At 39.5% G+C, this 20,318-nt stretch overlaps 1 protein-coding gene across 20 annotated transcripts in view; it reads right to left on the bottom strand.

Moving 5' to 3' along the window:
• DLG2 (discs large MAGUK scaffold protein 2) overlaps positions 1-20,318 on the bottom strand; it is a 2,364,981-nt gene that overhangs the window by 611,309 nt on the left and 1,733,354 nt on the right. For all 20 annotated transcript variants that reach the window (XM_018042817.1, XM_018042821.1, XM_018042823.1 and 17 more), the window contains 2 exons: positions 6,480-6,624; positions 3,072-3,210 (listed from right to left, as the gene is read on the bottom strand). In XM_018042817.1, the coding sequence (XP_017898306.1) occupies positions 3,072-3,210; positions 6,480-6,624 (284 nt within the window). The remainder of the gene's footprint in view (positions 1-3,071; positions 3,211-6,479; positions 6,625-20,318) is intronic.

Below are 20,318 nucleotides of genomic sequence, written 5' to 3'. Positions count from 1 at the left end.
CTTATCTCCCCTTTAAAACTTTATTTGATGTCACAGGCTGTTCCTGTGCGGCATTCATGGACAACTCAAAAAAACTCATTTATAAATATTACCTTAGTGCCAGCTCAGGTGCTGGAGAACTCTGCTAGGGCCACATAAGAGCACTTCATTGAACTGATCTAATTTTGTTTGTTTCTGTTAGTCATTTCCACACTTCGGGATTTTGCAGAACTTTTACATTTAAAAAATGAGGACTGACACCAAGTTGCCAACATTTAATTTTCTGGGTAAGGATAAGTGACTGCCATTGATTACCACAAGGGAAGGGAATTTTGACAAAAATCTCAGGATTAAAACAAGTGAGTATAGGCTTTATGGAAAACTTCATAGAGGGGGTTCTGCATGATCAGGGAATAGATATTGGGGCATCCACTGGTCTCATATATATTTTTGTCCCAACCTGATAGTTCCTAGAGGAGCTGTTTCTTATTTCTTTTTGCATCTCTACCGCAGTGCTCACTGTCTAGTGGGAAGTAGTCAATGAATATTCATGAATAAGGTAGCGAATATGCCTCTGAGAAAATATTTACCCCGAGACCTGTGGCAATGCCTTCCATCACAGAGTACCTGTGAGAACACACAGCGTGGTGAGGACGTGGGGGAGGGGTGTGTGTGTGTGCGTGCGTGTGTGTGTGTGTGTGAAGTGATACAATTTATTTCACCAGTTTTGCAGGTACCAGCCATTCGGAAGATTTTATGTAAACTATGGGATTGTCCTGCCAGAGAACAAAGGAGGAGGCAGGCAAGAAGTAAGATACTAGGGTATATCATTGTAGAAAAAAATGAAATCTCTTTCTCTCATACTATCTAAAATATTCCATGTGAATTGACAGATTGAGTATTATTATAATGAGAGAGAGAGAGAGAGAGAGAGAGTGTGTGTGTGTGTGTGTGTGTGTGTGTGTGTGTGTATGCAAGTGTTAGTCACTCAGTCGTATCCAACTCTTTGTGACCCAATAAATTGCAGCCTGCCAGGCTCCTCTGTCCATGGAATTCTCCAGGCAAGAATACTGGAGTGGGTAGCCATTCCATTCTCCAGGGGATCTTCCTGACCCAGGGATCAAATCCTGGTCTCCTGCATGGCAGGCAGATTCTTGACCGTCTCTCTGGTCTCTTTCGAGCCACATGTTTCTAAGATGAAAACAGTTGCACACAACTTGCTTTTCAGTTTTAAAATAAGGAGAAAGTTAACATGTTTCCTCCTAGCTAGAACTTTAAAGCTGGCAAGGCACCCAGTTTTCCTACTTAAAAGCTGTCTGATCCCAAGAAAGTTCCCTAACCTCTTTGAGCTTCAATTTCTGCATCTCTGAAATGGGGATGACAGTCCCTCTTTCTGTGTTTCAGAGAGGATTAGAAGGATAGTTTCAGTAAATGAGCAAGCAAAGGTCCTGGATTATGAATGGGGTTTAATAAATTTTAATTCACTACGGGGCCTAGTAAGATAAATGGCATTTTCAAATTAAAATCCTATCAAATATTAGTGATAGGATAAGAGCAAATAGATTCCTGCTCTGGTGAATAAAGGTGCCTGTATTTATACAATCTTTAAAGAACCATGAGGATTATCTTTGCGGCAGCCCTCATTTTAATTAAGAGCATAGAGATTAGACGTTTCAGCATAGGAAGAGGTTTATATTTGATTTAAACCACAGATGTACATTTGCAGCATCTAAACATTCCATTCCTTGGCTAAAGATGTAACAAGCTACTTCAGCAAACCTGAAATTGCAAAATAAATGGAAAATGCTTAATCATTTAAAAGGAAATGGCAAAGGAATGAAAAGACCAAAGCATACACAGACACCAGAGAGGAAAGTTAAGCAGCAGGAAGTCTCCTCAACGTTTTTAAAGGCTGACAAATGACTTCAGTAGACAGGCAGAATACAAAACTAAAGGACCCATCTCTATCGCTTTTACACACAAATACTTCCAAGGAAAAAAGTGTATATTTCTATAGGCAAACTCATTTTGGGTAAAAGTATTTCTTAAAGCAAAAAAAAAAGCAAATTGCAGAGCCATGTGTAAAATACAAACTTGTTTTGTTAAAAACAATGTCAGACTCCACCTACACCCGAGTATGATTTGCACATGTTTGTACGACATCAGGCAACATATGACAGGTTCAGGCCACAGTGCCACACTGGGAAGCTCAGTGGGTTTGAGGGAACTTTTTGTTTCTTGAACATCTTTGCATTACCTCACCAAATGCAATGAGCATACATTGGAACAAAAACACTTCAAAATAAAAAAGAAAAAAAATGTACATTTCCTATTATTCATACACGCATTCATTCATTCATCATCCAAAATTTACTGAATCCTGACTGGACCGTGAAGTAAACTGAGCTGGTCTTCTCTAAAGCATCAGATCTGACTTTTTCAGAAGCATGCCAGCTAAATTCAGTTTTATTTTGCGGGGTAAGCCATGTGGTTCTCTTGCACTGCCCTAAAATTCTATCTCGTTCCCCTTTGAGATTAATGAGATATATTAAATTCAAACCATTTGGAGTTAATTGCACTCCTTTCCTTTCTACCTGAAGTTACTGCACTCAAGGGAGGATTGACTGACTCCCCAGGTTCATTGAATTGTGTGTGGCCAATGGTGGCAACAACATGGAATTTAGAATAAAAGCAAACAAACAGTTTTTCAGTTCTGACTCTTCTACTTACCAGACATGTAACACTGGTATGCCACTTCCTTCGCTTCGAACCTCAGCACCATTTTCTCTCTTTGAGTAATAATCCCTATCTTACAGTATAGCTGTAAACCTCAATGATGTTAGATATCAAAAAGTGCTATAAATTGCAAAGTGATGGATGTGTGTACATTACAATTTCTCCACGAAGGATTTGTGGGTTTTGCTTCCAACAGAGGACAATGACACGTGCTTGTAAGTCTTGGCAGGTTTCCACTTCAGGTGAGACTACAATAAGCTTGAATAGAGCTGAGAAGCAACAGCTACCATGTTAGGAAAATGCCACTCTTTCCTGATAAAGATTGCAAACCCAATTAACCAACAAACATATCTGACCTGGTATAATCGTCTTCAACCAGCATGTGCTTTGGAATTGGTGAGTACCTTCCTGGAGAGATGGGCGGCAGGGAGGTTTTATATTCTAAAGTGCCATTGTTGCCAGAGAGAAGATGGTTTTCCATCGGTGGAGAATAAGCTAAGGAGTGAAGAAAAAAAAAAAGAAATCTGTTATGTGGGTGATTCAATGTGTCATGCTACAGTCCTGTTAAAAATAGAAAGGCTGTGCTACATGCTAAGAACTCTGTGATCCTTCAAGAGATGGGAGTTGCTGTTTGTTTACATTTAATATGTACAAGCACATGATGACCTTTAGGATTGGAAAGATGTAATAACAGTTTTATCTGTAAGACCAGTTCATATAATTAGGTGAAGAGAAAAACGGGAGGAGAGATCCCGCACTCACATTTTTTCAGAACAATGATTAATGTTCTATTGAAATAAAAATGTTAGCTTTCTAATTGCAGGGCTCACATTCTTTTCACATAGTTAATATCAAACCATCAAAAGCAGAAGGCTCTTGGAGCAAGTTACTGTATAAGACTTTAATCCCTAAATACACTATTCTCCCATCCCAGAAAAGCTAAGAACTCTGGCCTTTCTTTTCTGTTCTTCCACCCTAATTCATCCCCCTTTTGGGTGACTAAAAAGCTAAATGGGTCTCCTGCCCCTACTCTCTCCCCAGATCCATTTTATACACTGAAAAATGCAGGTCTGATCATGACGTTCTCTGGCTTACACACTCTCCATTGCTATTAGTGTACCGAATATAAACTTTCCCTTTTATCATTCTTGGAAGACTGACTCATTTTGATATCCCCCTCTTATACATCTCCTATGGTCCCTAAATAAAGCCTGTTCTTCCTAAGACCTGTATTTTTGCTCCACTTTACCAGCTACCTAAAACTTCTGTCTCTTCTCCCATCTCTGATACTGAAATCTTATCCATTTTTTCAAGATACAATTCAAACGCTACCTTCTGCATAAAGATTTTTCTACTCTTCCAAAGACAGGAGATATCCTTTTCCTCTGAGTGCCCAAAGGACATTTCTTTTTACCTCTCTCACAGCATATACATCCCCTCTCAGTTTGCCAGATCCTGCTGTTACTTATATACCTGAATTAACCTTCCTTTCAATGAAGGCCAGGACTGCATCTCCTGTGGATCTCACATATTACCTTATAAGGTATTTTGCATGTACTGAAATTACTCTATATATTTCTTGAATTGAATAGCAAATTTTGTTTTTCCTTTTTTCTTCTGACAGAAAGAAGAAATGTCCTATGTGCCCATCAAGAAGAAGCTCACAGAGCCTCAAGACTGATTTTTCTTCATTTGGCTTGATAAACTCTGAAAGTTAAAACTCTTCAATATGCTAAGGTAAGTCTGATCTCGTCTTACTGCTTGCTTGACAAAAAGATATATTCTGAGGGAAGTCATTTTACAGTCATTAAGAAAACCAATAGCCAACGTAATGGTAACAAAATCATTCAACATTTAAGTTTCCCTCAAGAGAAATATCCAAATCTAAAAGAGGTTAAACGACTTGCTTAAGAGCATAGTACTAATTAATAACAGGACCTGAAGACATTCTGAGTTCTCAGTCTCACAACTGGTTGCTCAAGATTTCAGAATGAGCACTCTTACTGATGTGGCCAAAACTGCCCCTTTAACTCACATCAGAAAAAATTAATTGCTTCCAAATCTAGTCCCCAGAGAGACAATCTTCTTGTTGACCTATTAAGAAGAGGGGAAACCACGGGGCTTATGTAGAAATGGACATTGTGAGGATCGAGCGCAGCATCTCATTGTTAGTTGTTGCTCAAGAAGCCCCCACCTCCAGCCCGTCTCCACTGTCTTAGTGACTGAAAATTTTATCTGGCATCCTTGCCAATATATCAAATTCTGATAAAGGTTAGAACTATAAGGATAGTGATTAAGGAGCATGATTTCACCATTTGTGGGCAAGATCCTCTTCCCCAAGAAGAAGAACAGTGTTCTCCCCAGTTTATTTTGCCAGTCTCCTTCTTTTCCACTCTGTTACTATATAGATTTGAACTAGGAAGAGAGACTATTATGGCCTGAGAGCTATTGTGCTTTAGGGGCTTGAGAAATAGCCTTTAAAAATGTGTTGGCCCTTGGCAGCAACGGAGACACAGACATAGAGAACAGACTTATGGACACGGAGATGGGGGGAAGGAAGGAGAGGGTGGGGTGGATGGAGAGTAACATGGAACTTTATATTAACATATGCAAAACTGATAGCCAATGGGAATTTGCTATATGGCTTAGGGAATTCAAACTGGGGCTCTAACAACCTAGAGAGGTGGCAGGGGGTAGGAGGCGGGAGGGAGGTTCAAGAGGGAGGGGACACAGCTACACCTATGGCTGATTCATGCTGTTGTTTGGCAGAAACCAACACAATTCTGTTAAGCAATTATCCTTCAATTAAAAAATAAGTAAATTTAAACTTTTCTAAAATGAATAACCTATGAAAACTAATGAAAACCTACTGTATAGCATAGGAAACTCTACTCAATGCCCTAAACGGGAAGGGAATCTGAAAAAGAGTGGCTATATGTGTATGTATAGTTTATTTGCTTTGCTGTGCAGCAGAAATGAATGCAACATTGTAAAGCTGCAATTAAGCTCCAATAAATGGTTACTCTAATCAAAAAATTTTAAAAACACGTTACCCCTTGGAATACTACTCAGCGATGAAAAAGAATGAAATAATGCCATTTGCAGCAACCAGGATGCACCTAGAGATTACCATACAAAGTGAAGTGAAATCAGAGAAAGAAAGACAAATACCACATCATATCATTTATATGGGGAACTGAAGATATGAACCTATCAATGAAATAGAAAGACTCACAGATATAGAGAAGAGACTTGTGGTTACCAAGGGGAAGTGGGGGTTAGGGAAGGATAGATAGGGAGTCTGGGATTAGCAGATGCAAACTATTAAATATAGAATGGACAAGCAACAAGTTTCCACTGTATAGCACAAGGAATTATGTTCAATATTTTGTGATAAACCATAATGGAAAAGAATATGGAAAAGTATATATATATATATGAATAACTGAATCATTTTGCTGTATAGCAGAAATTAATACAACATGGTATGTAAACTATACTCCAGTTAAAAAAAAATGTGTTGCTCTTATGTTGCCGTAATCACACTGTCCATAACATACATTGTTAAGCCTTTCTCTAATGGTGAACCTGCCAACTCATCAGCTAAGGCCCCCAAGACAAGTGAAGTACAAGATCCCTCTGCGGTATTTCCACAGGCTAAGCAAGAGTGAAGGTGTAAGCAGAAGATCTTGCCAAGTTTTACAGAATTCCAATTTTGAAAACCCGGCCTGCTGTTCAAAGATGACTCTAAGCCTGGTACTTACAGTGCGTAATATCAGGTGGGCCATAAGGATCAGTCATATAAATGGTGGTGGGTTTGCCAACTTTTAGATAAACCACATCTGATGTGTTCTTCAATATTGCTACCGCCTCCTCGTGTGTTACTTCTTCTAAACTGTAGTTGTTTACCTGAAAGTGGGAAAAATTCATTGTTAGAGCCAAATCTATGCAGGGGATTAGCCAGAAGTATCCAAGCAAGAAGATATACAAAATTATGAGCTTAAGCAAAGAATAAATCATAATTATTACAGTCCAGTATCTATATTATACTTTGACAGAAGAGATGGATTAATGGCATTAGCCAAAGCAGGTAAGGTACAATACTAAAAAATAAGGTTGTTTCTGCCTTTTCCTACCAGGACGCAATATATTATATTAGAAATCAGAATACTCTTGTGGAAAATGGAACAAAGAGGTCAAATGTCTTTCTTATGCTATAGTGAAAGTGAAGTCGCTCAGTCGTGTTCGACTCTTTGCGACCTGTGGACTGTAGCCCACCAAGCCCCTCTGTCCATGGGATTCTCCAGGCAAGAATACTGGAGTGGGCTACCATTTCCTTCTCTTATGCTATAGCGACTGTGATTACAAAAGCAATATACATTCATGGAAGAAAACAAAAACAACAGATGAAAATAAAAATTACCCATAATCTCCCTGTATGGACATGTGTCTTTGAATGACTGTGGCCACATCACACACATTGGTTTGGAATGTGCTTTTCAACTTCAAGCGACCATTTGCCTCTATCATGTATGTATTTCAACAAGATGAGTTTTGTTTCTTATAAATCACTGTGCCTTAACAGAATGATTTAACTAATCTCTAAAGCACATTTAGTTTATTTCAAATGGTGTTGCAATAAACTGTTTTCTGTATTTGTGTACCACTCTGATGATGTCTTCAGGATAAGTCATACAAATGAACACTGGACCAAATTAAATGAATATGATAAAGCCTCGGGTGCATGCTTAGCCGCTCAGTCATGTCTGACTCTTTGCAACCCCATGGACTGTAGCCCATCCAGACTCCTTTGTCCATGGAGATTCTCCAGGCAAGAATATTAGAATGGGTTGCCATGCCCTCCTCCAGGGAATCTTCCCAACTCAGGGATTGAAGCCAGGTCTCTCGCATTACAGGCGGATACTTTACTGTCTGAGCCACCAGGGAATCCCAAGGCCTCTGGTACCTATTTCCAAAGTGCTCTATGGAAACATGAGTCAGTTTCCTCTTATACTGCAGGTATATCAGAGCCCCGTCTTCCCACAGCTTCATCAGGCTTGGCTTTTCTCACTTTAAAAATTGTTCCCATCAAAATGTCATTTAACATGACTCTGTTTTCTAAGGAAAGAGAGCTAATGTTGGAACATAGAGCTTTTCAAATGAACAAGTTCAAGAGCACCTTGTTGCAGTTGGCTTTAACAGCCACTTCTCTCTATTGGAGAGAAAAGCCTGTGATACCAGCACAATTATTCCTTCATGGCGGTGGCTTACAGTGGGTTTCTGAGGCTCCTTCTCTTAAATGGTTTTCAAATATTGAGGCAATATTTTAAATACCTATGTTATCCTTACTTGACTCCTATTTTTCTTTATATGTAGCAATTCTTTAGTTGGTTTCTGCTGAAATGAGGTGTAATTCAAATCAATGTAATATAAATATAAATAAATAAAATAGCTTGGATTCCTACATATTCTCTGTAGTATCTAATCAACACTTCAGTCATTTAACACCTTGTAGCATTGCTTTTTAGTTTTGCTTCATGTTGTTGCATAAATTCCACGTGCCACTTAATCCTTGGTGGTGCAGCCAGGTCAGGGACACTGGAACAGAATGGAATTGAGCCTGACTGCTGTGAGCTCTCCATCAAGTAGCAAATGTCTCCACTGTTCTCTTCTAGAGAAGTAACATTCTCTTAACTCTTTCTGTACTTCCAATGTCTAGCACTTGTTCATTCATTGATCAAATGTTTGTTACTTACCTATTACGTGTCAGTCACTGTTCTACATGTTAGAGATATAGTGATAAAACAATAAGAATGATAATCATAATTACAGCAGACACTTACAAAGCCTTATTTCATGTCAGGCATTGTTTGAAATTGTTTTATATATATTAACACAATCAAATCTCTCAATAGCCTATGGACTAGCCATCATAATTACTTTCATTTTACAGATGAGAAAAGCATGTCTCCAAGTGGTTAAAAAAAACTTGCCCAAAGTCATTGACCTAATCGTAGTAGAGGCAGAAATCAAAGCCAGATGGTTTGGTTACAGAGACTCTTCACCACTCATCCCTATTGCTTCTTTCAGATGGACACAGTCCCCGCTTCCTCGAGACTCACACTCTACTAGAACATAGCTGTTTATGAAATGAATGGATAGAAAACTAGACCCATGCAGAGTGGGAATGTTACGGGACTATAGGCATGGTAAACATAGTGGATAATGGCAGCCTTCAGACAAACAGCAAGAATGATAGCAATAAGAGCTAACATTTATTTACCACCTGTATGTCATATATCTTGGAAATACTATGTATATATTTTGACGTAAGTTACACAATTTATCCTGGTTATAGCTCCATGGGGCTTCCCTGTTGGTTCAGATGGTAAAGAATCTGCCTGCAATGCAGGAGACCTGGGTTCGATCCCTGGGTCTGGAAGATACACTGGAGAAGGGAATGGCTACCTACTCCAGTATAGCTCCATGAGGTAGACATTAATGAGTAGACCTACTCTGGGAAAAAAACTAATATCTGAAGAGGGTAACACAGCAACAGAGAGGTCACACAGCCCCCAAGTGGCAAAGTTATCAGTTGGATCACAGTCCTGCTGAAAAGACGAAAATGAGACAGCCCTTGAGAGTTGGTTCCTAGGACTTACATTATCTATTCCTTCTTCCTTTGGGAGAGCAGAGTCTCTTTCTAAGTTTGCATATAGAAGTACTGTGAATGCCTAAGCGTTATAAAAGCCTTCTTGCTGAATCCAGTGATGACAACCTATTGCATCAGCCAAGTACGCTGACAAAGTCAAAAATAAATAAAATGGAAAGTTGCTTGATATATCTGTTTCTTCAAAACCTTTTTACATGTTTGACCAATCACTATTTTTTTAAGGACTACCACTTATACCTACATAATGAATATTTACAAATAATGCTCATATATATGAGCTCATATACAATATGCTCATATATAATGGTTTAAAATGTATAGAAGTGTCTTGTCTTAAAAGATGGTTGCCTAAGGTAGCTCTGAATACTGTGACCATGTACCCTAGAAATATCTATATTGAAAAAAGAGAAGAGGGGAAGAATTTATTGCCATAAACAGAGAGGAGCCAATGGATAAAGACCCTAAAGGCCAGAAACCAACTGGATTAGATCACAAGTGGCACAAAAGCTCTGTTTCTGACAGGGGCTCACTGTCTCTTTCCCCAGGATACAGAAAGCACATAGCTCATTAGATTATCAGTGAAAAAGAGATGTGGCCAGCACTTATTAAAGTGCACTTCCTCCGTCTTTATGTTGAGCCTTGAAACAAGCTAGAAAATGTTATCTTTAATTGTGTTTTCTGAGAATGACTGCCTTAACAGACTCTCAGACCACCAGGAAAAAATCTTTAGGGCAGAAAACAGAAGCTGAGGAGAGGTTGGAAGTGAGGAGTGAGGAAAGAGAGGATATTGGGGGAAATACTGGTCATTTAAAACAGTAGTACTTCAGTCAGACTCTCTTTGGTGACTGTGAAGTGTTGGAAAACCTACACTGATTTCCGTCACGGGAGAGGTGGTGTGATTCTGGCAAAAGAATGTAGTGGTTAAGAGCACATGCTTTTGAGTCACACAAACCAGGACTTGTTGTGGTCCTGACACTACCTAGCTGACTTTGAAAAACTTGTTTAACCTACTTAGCCTCAGTTTTGGCATCTGTATAATAGGTATGAGAAGAATCACTGCCTCAAATGGGTTGCCGATTTCAATATACTGGCCCACGTAAAGTGGCAGGCTCATTAAAGTGCTCATTATTGTTAGCTCCTGTTACTATTGTCATCATCCATCTCTCTCCTCAGGAAACAGGAATTCTTGGTGAAATTTTTCGCTGAGCATTTTCCTGTAAACATCTGCGAACTGATGAGTTTAATTAGAGTACTGTTGATGAGGCTTCTGTGCGGTCTTTTAAAAAATTCAGAATAGTACAGGATCTGGACCCAAAAAATGCTCTTTTGTGCTGAAGTCTTCAAAATGTTTTTCATGAAAGTGGGTTTATTTGGGTTAATTATATGTGTGTATTATCCTCTGAACTCTCAAGATAAAGGGCCTACAGCTGGAGCTGATTGTACACAGGGAGAAGGGACATTTTACTGATTGGCTGGGTGCTCTTGTCATTGTTTTTCATTGTTTTTTTCCTCTTCTTTTTCCTTTTTTTTGCATCAAGTATCTGTCTATCATGGTGAACACTGAGCAACTGGCCTGGTTTCAGAAAAAAAAAAAAAAATCATGTGCATTTGAATGAAGTGTTTCCATGGGGTGTGCAACATAGAAGGGACACGTGTGCAGCCTGGCCGTGTATTTCAATAGGACAGAGGACCGAGGCCAAGACAGAGAGACTGGAGGTGAGGTGACTCATTCTTTCAAATGGAAGCAGGAGCATGATGCCGCCGACAAAGGAGGCTGGAGAAAAGAGGTGCCCGGAGACTTGTAAGAAAGGAAGATGGCAAGTGTTGTGGGAATTCAAATAAGTGTTAGCAAATACACATGTGATGGTACAAAGGTGGGAGGTGTGGGAGCATGAGAAGGTGTGATAGGAGAAACGAGCTATGTACAGATGGCAAGACACTGACCTTTCCATATTCATTCAGGAATAGCTACGTGGTGAGACAAACTGGGAGTATTAGCGACATAAAAGTTGCACTAAGACACAGGACAAGGAAATGTGAGACTCTAGAAACACTGTAAAAAAAAAATTACAAATTCTAGGCTCAGCTGGTAAAGAATCCGCCTGCAGTGCGGGAGACCTGGGTTCAGTCCCTGGGTTGGGAAGACCCCCTGAAGAAGGGAATGGCAACCCACTCCAGTATTCTGGCCTGGAGAATTTCGGCCTGGGTTGCAAAGAGTCAGACAGGACTGAGTGACTTTCACTTTTGGGGGCTTTCCTGATAGCTCAGTTGGTAAAGAATCTGCCTGCAATGCAGGAGACCTGGGTTCGATCCCTGGGTTGGAAAGATCCCCTGGGAAGGAAAAGGCTACCCACTCCAGTATTCTGGGCTGGAGAATTCCATGCACTGTATAGTCCATGGGGTTACAGAGAGTCAAAGATGACTGAGGGATGGAAAGGGAAAAAATACCAAAATATTCCATGGAAGACAGAGAGAATTAGTGACGTTCACTTTTTTCTAAGGATGGATGGTTCATTATTAAAATGAACAAGAACTAAAACCTTAAATAAGGGAGAATAGAAACTAAGTGCAGTAGCCTCTTTTATGAAACACACATAATATGATCTGATGAGTAACAGAAAATGGGAATGGGAAAGAAGGAAGTTGATTTATCACACCCAGTGACTAGTTAGATTTATAAGAAATAATAGCCATATTTAAAACCTAGGTCTTTAAAAATGAAGGCAACCTGGTATAATGAAAGGAATTTTGAATGTAGACTCTGATCTGCTATCAGTTTCTAGTTTTATGAATTTTGTAGTTAACATATTTACTGAGTATTAATTTTCTTCTAGTCATATACGGATGTGAGAGTTGGACCATAAAGAGAACTGAGTGCCAAAGAATTGATGCTTTTGAATTGTGGTGCTGGAAAAGACTCCTAAGAGTCCTTTGGACAGCAAAGAGATCAAACCAGTCAATCCTAAAGGAACTCAACCATGAATATTCACTATAAGGACTGGTGCTGAAGCTGAAACTCCAATACCCTGGCCACCTGATGCAAAAAACCGATTCATTGGAAAAGGCTCTGATGCTGGTAAAGATTGAAAGCAAAAGGAGAAGAGGGTGGCAGAGGATCAGATGTTTAGATAGCATCACTGACCCAGTGGTCATGAATCTGAGCAAACTCCGGGAGATGGTGAAGGACAGGGAAGCCTGGCATACTGCAATCCATGGGGTTGCAAAGAGTTGGACGTGACTCAGGACTGAACAACAACATGTTTACTAAATATTAATTTTCTCCTCTGTAAAACAGGGTAATATTGATTGATCTACTTGTGTTTTTGAGAATTAAAGGATACCATGAACCTGAAAAGACACTATAATATAAAGGAGCATATGAATAACAATCAAACTTCACAATCAGACATGGTACTTCTGTTGATCCTAATGTTGGAAACAGTTTTCTCCTGTTCAAGGTTCTTTCTATGAAAATGATCTTATAAAACACTGACTCCTGCAGTGCCTCTATCCATCTTGAAGACTGACCTTCTCAAGGGCAAAGATTAGATTGTTTTCATCTTTGTATTTCCTCAGCTGATATACTGTAAATCGAGGTACTTAATAAATATTGAAATATCCACTAAATAAGTTTGAAAAAATAATGCGGCATATAAAAGGAAAAGTAATAAAAATCTCCGGTTTTAAGGGAGAAGGAGGCATTTGTGTTGTGCTTCTATTTGACTCAGAGAGGAGAGGATAAAGAATGAAGGTCATTTTATTGGACACTCACTGTGTGTCCGGCATGGGACATAAGAATGGAAGACTGGGACAAAACATGAGCGCCAGGTCATATCAGCTTACGAGGGACATAATCAAAGCTTCAGCAGTGTGGATGTCTTCCTCCTTCATTAATCATTGATGTATTTCTTAATCTTTTATTCCATAAACACAGAGAGAGCAAGTGCCAGTGATGTTTTGATTGACTCCAGCTTTCTCTGTGGCAGCAGTCAGCAAATGAATAGCATGATAGGGACTGCAGGGCAATCCACTGGGTGCAGGAAGAAATATTAAAATTTTTATTAATGTTTATCACATTGATCTTCACCTATTTTTTTGTGCATGTTCAGTAGCTAAGTCATGTCTGACTCTTGCGACCCCAAGGACTGCAGCTCACCAGGCTCCTCTGTCCACAGGATTTTTCAGACAATACTGAAATGGGGTGCCATTTCCTGCTGCATTTTCTTTTGTGTGTGTATGGTTTAAAATGTGGATAATATGTTACCATAACAACCTATGAATGCATTTATAGAGAAATATACATATACTAGAGGGAACTTTTTGTGTTTTACTGTGGGGTGTGTTGTTAAAAGAATTTTAAAACTACTCCTCTGTAGTCACTACCAATATATGATGACTAGAGCAAGTTTTATTAACAGGGTTATTAAACTGAATATAAGAAAGAAATAATATAATGGAAGGCTTTACTCATTTATATAAAAACTCTTTATGTTAAACCTTTAACCCTTAAATAAAATATACCATTGTATTTGCATTATGTTGTAATTTGAATGCACTTGAGAGAAATTAAAAGGGAGTCCAAGAAATAATGCTTCCCTGGTGGCTTAGTGGTAAAGAACCTGCCTGCTCATGTAGGAAACCATGGGTTTGATCCCTGGGTTGGGAAGATCCCCTGGAGAAGGAAATGGCAACCCACTCCAGGATACTTGCCTGAGAAATTCCATGGACAGAGGAACCTGGTGGGCTACAATCCATGAGATTACAAAAGAGCTGGGTACGGCTTAATGACTTCACAACGAAAACAACAACCAGGAAATAATTATCCAGATTTTTTTTTCTTAGTGTTTCAGAAGGTAAGCTAACTACAGGAGACAGATTCTGAAGGGTAAACTATTTCTAAATGTCTTTCAACCCGTTACTGGAAATTGCTAAATGATGCTAAACCAGCTAGATCTCAGAAATCACCCTCAGGAGAAGCAGTTGAGCAGCAGAGCTGCATAGGACGGGATTAAGTTAAGGCAGGACTGTGGTTCTTAACCTGGCCACACATTATTAACAGACTCGTTTAGAAAACTTAAAAAAAAAAAATGAGGCATGGCTCCTACCCCAGAGATTTCTGGTTTGATTATTCAGAGTTGACTGAGGCCTGGGCATGCATAGCATTCAAGAGCTTACCATGAGATTCAAACATATAACCAAGACTGAGAACCAGAGGGGTTGAGTAAACTGCTGAAAGGACTGTGGTTTCAGAAAATTGCTATCTGGGTCTGAATCTAATCTCGCGATTTATTCGTTAAATAATATTGAGGATCTGTTTGCATCTTTGAGGTCCAACTTTCTCTTCCAGAAAGTAAGAAGAACAGCAATGGCTGCCCTATCCATCTCTCAAGTGTTGGAGTCAGGAGGTGCTGGGGGTGAAAGATCTTTTTTAATGAGGAAATGGTGTCTTGGTAGGAGGAAAGAACTCTGTGCAGAGGCAGTTACAGCTTCAGCTCTTATCTAAGGTTGGTCTAAACCAAGTGCTTTAAAGTCCTTTTCATTATTCAGATAATGTCTACATATCTGCATGGTCTTCAAGATGATTTTCTTATTGATGTTTGGGTGAAACAAAGTGATACTGGGTCCTCACAATTAATACTCATTCAGAATATTAAACTGTTTCTACTCATCCTCCCTAAATCTATTTATGTTCTCACCATATGATGTAGATTTTGGAATAAAAACAAGAGATGCTCACACACAGCACATCCCAGAGTGACTCCACTAAAAACTAGGTGTCTCATAAGTGTTCCTTAAAAAAAAAAAAAAAAGTTTCATAATAGAATATAGTTGAAAGCTATGGTACTAATCAAAGTTAAATTAGTTCCTTGACTGGAAGACTTCACAGACTCCTAAACATGCTAAAGTTTGTTGAGAATCTACAGGACAAGTGAGATACCAGTTGACTTATTTGACTATAGATCCTTTTCTTTTTAACGATTTTCTCAAATTTTACTTATTTATTTATGGCTGTGCTGGGTCTTCACAGATGCATGCGGGCTTTCTCTAGCTGTGGCAAGTAGCGGCTACTCTCCACCAGTGGTCCAAGGGCTTCTCACGGCAGTGGATTCTTTTGTTGTGGAATACAGGCTCTAGGGCAATGGGCTCCATCACAACCATGAAGCCCGTGTGTCCTAGACCCATGCTTAGTAGCCTGGTGGCATGTGGAATCTTCCCAGACCAGGGTTCAAACTTGTGTCTCCTGCATTGGCCCGCAGAATCTTAACCAGTGGACCCATCTACAGGACCAGGGAAGTCCTGTAGACCCTTTTCATGTGACACAGGCCCAAGACTAGTATTTTAAAACATACTTGGGTAACACTTATCTAAGGTAACCAAACATGGATGTGACTTGCCCAAAATTAATTAGATAGAGTCAATGCTGGCTGCCTGGGACTTCAATCTAGTGATCTTATCTTTGAGTCCATTGCTTTTCTTTATTATTTCAATGCCTCATTTACCTTTCCTCTTGTCTACCAGCTTCCCTTTAAGCAAATGAAACAGACCTTCTTTCTGTAAAAGATGCAAAAGTTCTCTTACTGACAGTTTTTTCTTCAAATGTCAAGAAAATCTTACAGAAGGAGTTGGTGATGGACAAGGAAGCCTGGTGTGCTATGATTCATGGGGTCACAGAGAGTCGGACACGACTGAGCCACTGAACTGAACTGAACTGAATATAAATTTTAAACCACGATGTGACAAGTGGCTTTACTGATTAACAGCTGCTGTAGAGAAGACAGTGAGATAACCCGAGTGTGTTTGTGTTGTGTGTGCTAAGTTGCTTCAGTTGTGTCCAACTCTTTGCGATCCCGTGGACTGTAGCCGCTGGGCTCCTCTGTCCACGGGATTCTCCAGGCAAGAATGCTGCAGTGGGTTGCCATTTCCTACTCCAGAGGATCGTCCCAACCCAGGGATCAAACCTGGGTCTTTTATATCTCTGACTTTGGCAGCAGGTTCTTTACCACTAGGCTCCAACATTGAGCTCCAATACACTGGCCACCTGATGTGAAGAGCCGACTCACTGGAAAAGACCCTGATATTGGGAAAGATTGAAGGCAGGAAAAGGAGGTGACAGAGGATGAGACGGTTGGATCGTATCACCAACTCAATGAACATGAGTTTGAGCAACCTGCAGGAGTTGGTGATAGACAGGGAAGCCTGGCCTGCTGCAGTCCATGGGGTTGCAAAGAATTGGATATGACTTAGCAACTGAACAACAACAGATTCAAAGTTTCTGGTATTATGTAAACAAAGATGAAGAAGATCACATTTCTGTTACATGTGTGGTTCTCTGTATCACCGTGGCAGGGCTGATTAAACACCACTGTGTAAAAATAGATGAAAGAATTGGAAACTTATCAACACTGTTAACATCTGACCATCTGTTCCAAAAAGTTCAAGGCCAACAGGTAATCTATTCAGTCCAAGATTACAACAGTAATCTACTGGTACAATCCATTAAAATCAGATGTCACCGGCATTTGAAAAAATAACTGAAAAAGAAACAAAATATAACAGAAGTATAAAGAAGTTAATGGAGTTTCACTTTAGGTCAGTTTACTTACAGAACTATGAATGAATTTTCATAAGAAACGAGAGAAGGGAGTGGCACAGATTGTTTTAGAAGAAAAGAATATCTATTTAGAGAAAAACATTGTGGTACAGCTGGTAAATCACAAAATCTAAATTATTCACATTTCCTTGGGGGAAGATTAGGAGAGAAGAAAGAGGAAGAAGATATAAATGCAGGTTTGTAAAGGGAAGAAGAGGTGGATAGGAGTGACATAAGAAGAGAATTAATAAATACTTTGGTTGAAGCAAGATAATTCATCTTTTGGGGAGGTTTCTGTGATTTTTTTTTTCCTGTATGCTCTCTCTCATGGTCATTTTTCTTTCAGAATTTTATAAAATGAATCATTTTCTTTCATTTCCAGATTCAGCTTGGCAGTTGCCTTGGAACTACTAATTAGGTTTTACTTACGTAAGAGGAGAGAGACCTATTATTGTTGAAGGTTCATTTTTTTTAAGCCTATGCTTTAATATTCAAAACAGTTAAGGATTATGTCACAGCTATTTTGGAAATCATTGTATCTACAATGAATCTCAACAAAATGATAATGGGAAAATAGCTTGGTGCCTAGAAAATCCTTTGACAGAATTATCTAGACTTTGAGGGTTTTTTTTTTTAAAATTATTTTCAAGAATTTGAATATAAAGCTAAAAATTTAAATAGAGCTTCAAGATATCAGCACACTTCCAGCATGACATTGTAATAGCAGCAGTGGAAGAAATACAAGAAGTGATCCAGAAGAGTTATCTAAATCCAAATTCTTATAGAACAATGAGCCAAAGGTCAAATCAATCACTACCTATGACACACTGTGGGAGGGAATGGCAAACCGCTCCAGTATTTTTGCCATAAGAACGGCATGAACAGTATGAAAAGGCGAAAAGATACGACACCAGAAAATGAGCCCCACTGGTCAGAAGGTATCCACTATGCTCCTTGGGAAAAGCAGAGGGCAATTACTAATAGCTTCAGAAAGAATGAAGGGGCTGGGACAAAGAGGAAATGACGCTCACTTGCGGATGTGTCTGGTGGTGAAAGTCAAGTCCGATGCTGTAAAGAACAGTATTGCATAGGAACCTGGAATGTTAGGTCCATGAATCAAGGTAAACTGGAAGTCGTCAAGCAGGAGGTGGCAAGAGTGAACATTACCATTTTAGGAATCAGTGAACCAAAACGGACAGGAAGGGGGGAATTTAATCCAGATGGCTATTATATCTGCTACTATGGGCAAGAATACTTTAGATGAAATGGAGTAGCCCTCAAAGTCAACAAAAAAGAGTCTAAAATTGGGTGCAATCTTAAATATGACAGAACGATCTCGATTCATTTCCAAAGCAAAGTATTCAACATCACAGATCCAAGATTATGCCCCAACCACTGATGCCAAAGAAACTGAAGTTGAACGGTTCTATGAAGACCTACAAGACCTAGAACTAACACCAAAAAAAGATGTCCTTTTCATCATAGGGGATTGGAATGCAAAAGTAGGAAGTCAAGAGATGCCTGGAGTAACAGGTAAGTTCGGCCTTGGTGTACAAAATGAAGCAAGGCAAAGGCTAATAGAGTTTTCTCAAGAGAACACACCAGTCACAGCAAACACCCTCCTACAACAGCAGGAAAAGACGCTGCACATGAACACCACCAGATGGGCAACACCGAAATCAGGTTGATTATATTCTTTGCAGCCAAAGATGGAGAAGCTCTATACAGTCAGCAAAAACAAGACTGGGAGTTGATTGTGGCTCAGATCATGAACTCTTTATTGCAAAATTCAGACTTAAATTGAATACAGTAGGGGAAACCACCAGGCCATTCAGGTATGACCTAAATAAATCCCTTATGATTATACAGTGGAAGTGAAAAACAGATTCAAGAGATGAGATCTGATAGACAGAGTGCCTGAAGAACTATGGATGGAGGTTCTCATCAGGAGGCATTGATCAAGACCATCCCCAAGAAAAAGAAATGCAAAAAGGCAAAATGGTTGTCTGAGGAGGGCTTATACATAGCTGAGAAAAGAAGAGAAGTAAAAAGCAAAGGAGAAAAGGAAAGATGTACCCAACTGAATGCAGAGTTCCAGAGAAGAGCAAGGAGATGTAAGAAGGCCTTCTTAAATGAATGATTCAAAGAAGCAGAAGAAAACAATAGAATGGAAAAGAATAGAGATCTTGTCAAGAATATTGGAGATATCAAGGGAACATTTCACGCAAGGATGTGCATGATAAAGGACAGAAATGGTATGGACCTAACAGAAGCAGAAGATATTAAGAAGAGGTGGCAGGAAAACACAGAGAACTATACAAAAAGTTCTTAATGATCTGGATAACCATAATGGTGTGGTCACTCACCTAGAGCCTGACATCTTGGCGTACAAAGTCAAGTGGGCCATAGGAAGCATTACTATGAACAAAGCTAGTGGAAGTGATAGAATTCCAGCTGAGGTATTTCAAGTTCTAAAATATGATTCTGTTACAGTGCTGTACTCAATATATCAGCAAATTTGGAAAACAGCAGTGGCCACATGACTGGAAAAGATCAGTTTTCATTCCAATCCCAAAGAAAGGCAATACTGAAGAATGTTCTGTGGAAAATTCTTCAACAGATGGGAATACCAGACCACCTGACCTGCCTCTTGAGAAACCTATATGCAGGTCAGGAAGCAACAGTTAGAACTGGACATGGAACAACAGACTGGTTCCAAAAAGGAAAAGGAGTACGTCAAGGCTGTATATTGTCACCCTGCTTATTCAACCTCTATGCAGAGCACATCATGAAAAATACTGGGCTGGAAGAAGCACAAGTTGGAATCAAGATTGCCAGGAGAAATACCAATAACCTCAGATATGCAGATGACACCACCCTTATGGCAGAAAGTGAAGAGGAGCTAAAAAGCCTCTTGATGAAGGTGAAAGACGAGAGTGAAAAAGTTGGCTTAAAGCTCAACATTCAGAAAGTGAAGATCATGGCATCTGGTCCCATCACTTCCTGGGAAATAGATGGGGAAACAGTGTCAGACTTTATTTTTTGAGGCTCCAAAATCACTGCAGATGGTGACTGCAGCCATGAAATTAAAAGACGCTTACTCCTTGGAAGGAAAGTTATGACCAACCTAGATAGCATATTCAAAAGCAGAGACATTACTTTGCCAACAAAGGTCCATCTAGTCAAGGCTATGGTTTTTCCAGTGGTCATATATGGATGTGAGAGTTGGACCGTGAAGAAGGCTGAACACCGAAGAATTGATGCTTTTGAACTGTGGTGTTGGAGAAGACTCTTGAGAGTCCCTTGGATTGCAAGATCCAACCAGTCCATTCTGAAGAT

The sequence above is a fragment of the Capra hircus genome, chromosome 29 (assembly GCF_001704415.2).
Source record: "Capra hircus breed San Clemente chromosome 29, ASM170441v1, whole genome shotgun sequence".
NCBI lineage: Eukaryota > Metazoa > Chordata > Mammalia > Artiodactyla > Bovidae > Capra > Capra hircus.
Note: the sequence above shows the minus strand (reverse complement) of the source record. Positions and strands in the feature narration are given on the sequence as shown.